The 1,691-nt window shown below is 41.8% G+C and overlaps 1 protein-coding gene across 1 annotated transcript in view; it reads left to right on the top strand.

Moving 5' to 3' along the window:
- LOC102196837 (von Willebrand factor A domain-containing protein 7-like) overlaps positions 1-940 on the top strand; it is a 2,834-nt gene extending 1,894 nt beyond the window's left edge. The window contains exons 2-5 of the mRNA XM_005736336.1: positions 94-179; positions 296-389; positions 521-649; positions 750-940. Coding sequence (XP_005736393.1) covers positions 94-179; positions 296-389; positions 521-649; positions 750-940 — 500 coding nt within the window. The remainder of the gene's footprint in view (positions 1-93; positions 180-295; positions 390-520; positions 650-749) is intronic.
- Positions 941-1,691: the final 751 nt, after the last annotated feature.

Raw genomic sequence — 1,691 nt, 5'->3', positions numbered from 1 at the left:
GTAACACTGCTTTGAGTGGATAAAGACTGGTGATGTAATGCTGTAATTCAGGTTTTGCAGCTTGTGTCTAATCTGTTGTATTTTAATAATAAGGTGCATCTGTGGTGAAGGCGCATGCTAAGAAAGAAAACTATATCCGAGGGAGGTGGTCTCTAGGGCAAATCTGTCACACTCTACAGGTACCGATACTTAATTTACTGCTAATTTGTTAAGACTGCTAGATGACAGCATTGTGTAATTAAAACAAAACGCAAAGGTGATATTCTAAATTTGTTTTCATTTTCTGTATATGAAGGACTTCTACAGCCACAGTAACTGGGTGGAGCTGGGAAATAAAGCTCCATACAGTGCTCTGATCAGACCTGACCAACCTCTTAAGAACTTGGCAGGTAGGCGCCCTCCTGAAAGATGAAAATTCCAGCTTAAATATGATCTAGATTAAATTTGTAGTAGTATTTGTAATGTTTATTTTCAAAATATAAATCAATATTTTTTTCTTTGTTATTTGATATTTCTGCAGGACAAAATACTCCAACTTGCAGAAGTTGCGTAGGAGAGAACTGTACCAACAACATTCTGCCTGATGTGCTGAACCAGGGACTTCTGACATCAGGCTACTTTAGCATCATCTCCTCATCAAAACCTACAGGTAACTTGGAGCAATCATCTCTTTTGATGTGTTATGATAAAGTCTTTGTATGTTTTCAATATCTCTTGATAATATGATAAAATGTTATCCCTGTTCAAAGGTAAATGCAGTCACGGTGGATCTGCTGATCGCACAAGCAGGAGGGATCCAGTGGGCGGGATCAATAAGGATACACTTGATTCCAGTCATGGCTTCCGTCACAATGAAGCAGCTAATCTGGCTATTCGTGCCACCATGGAGCTTCTGGAGGACATCAGATTAGTGGCTGGAGACACAAACTTCATGAGGTAAAGCTAGCTCTCAAGTGTCACACAAGAGGAAACAAATGTGGGGAGAATGGAGCTGCAGCACATGCTCGTGGCTCAAGAGTTGGGTGTTCGTCTTGTAATTGGAAGGTTGTAGGTTCGAGCCCCGACTCGGACAGTCTCGGTCGTTGTGTCCTTGGGAAAGGCACTATGCCTGCTGGTGGGGACGATGGCACGATATGGCAGCCTCGCCTCTGTCAGTCTGCCCCAGGGCAGCTGTGGCTACAACTGTAGTTTGCCTCCACCAGTGTATAAATGTGAGAGTGAATGAATATTGGTGTTGTAAAGCGCTTTGAAGGGTCCCGAAAAGCGCTATATAAATGCAATCCATTATTATTATAAAAAATAAACACGAAAGCATGCCCGTGCTAATCGTTTTTAGATTAGATTTACATTGGGGGGGACAATATTTTTAGTTTGTCTGAGGTATTTCTGTGCATGGAGCTATATTTTTCCGTTTCTGTTTCAGTTTCTAGTGGCCTTTTTATAAGCTTCATCTTAGCTGACAGAGAAGTGTCAGACGCTGTTGTCTTCTGTTGCTGTAGATAGCCTACTTCAAGGTTAAAGGTGTTGTGCATTCAGAGATGGTCTTCTACATAGTGAGTGGTTATTTCTTTCTTATTCACCTAAAGCACTCTGGCCACTGGTGTCTTGTAACGTCTGACATCAACAAGACATTTTCACCCAGAGAACTGCAGCTCACTGGATATTACCATCTCCGTAAACACTGGAGATGG

The sequence above is a fragment of the Pundamilia nyererei genome, unplaced genomic scaffold (assembly GCF_000239375.1).
Source record: "Pundamilia nyererei isolate P.nyererei 1_Seehausen unplaced genomic scaffold, PunNye1.0 scaffold00068, whole genome shotgun sequence".
Classification (NCBI taxonomy): domain Eukaryota; kingdom Metazoa; phylum Chordata; class Actinopteri; order Cichliformes; family Cichlidae; genus Pundamilia; species Pundamilia nyererei.
This window is presented reverse-complemented; position numbering and strand designations above follow the sequence as displayed.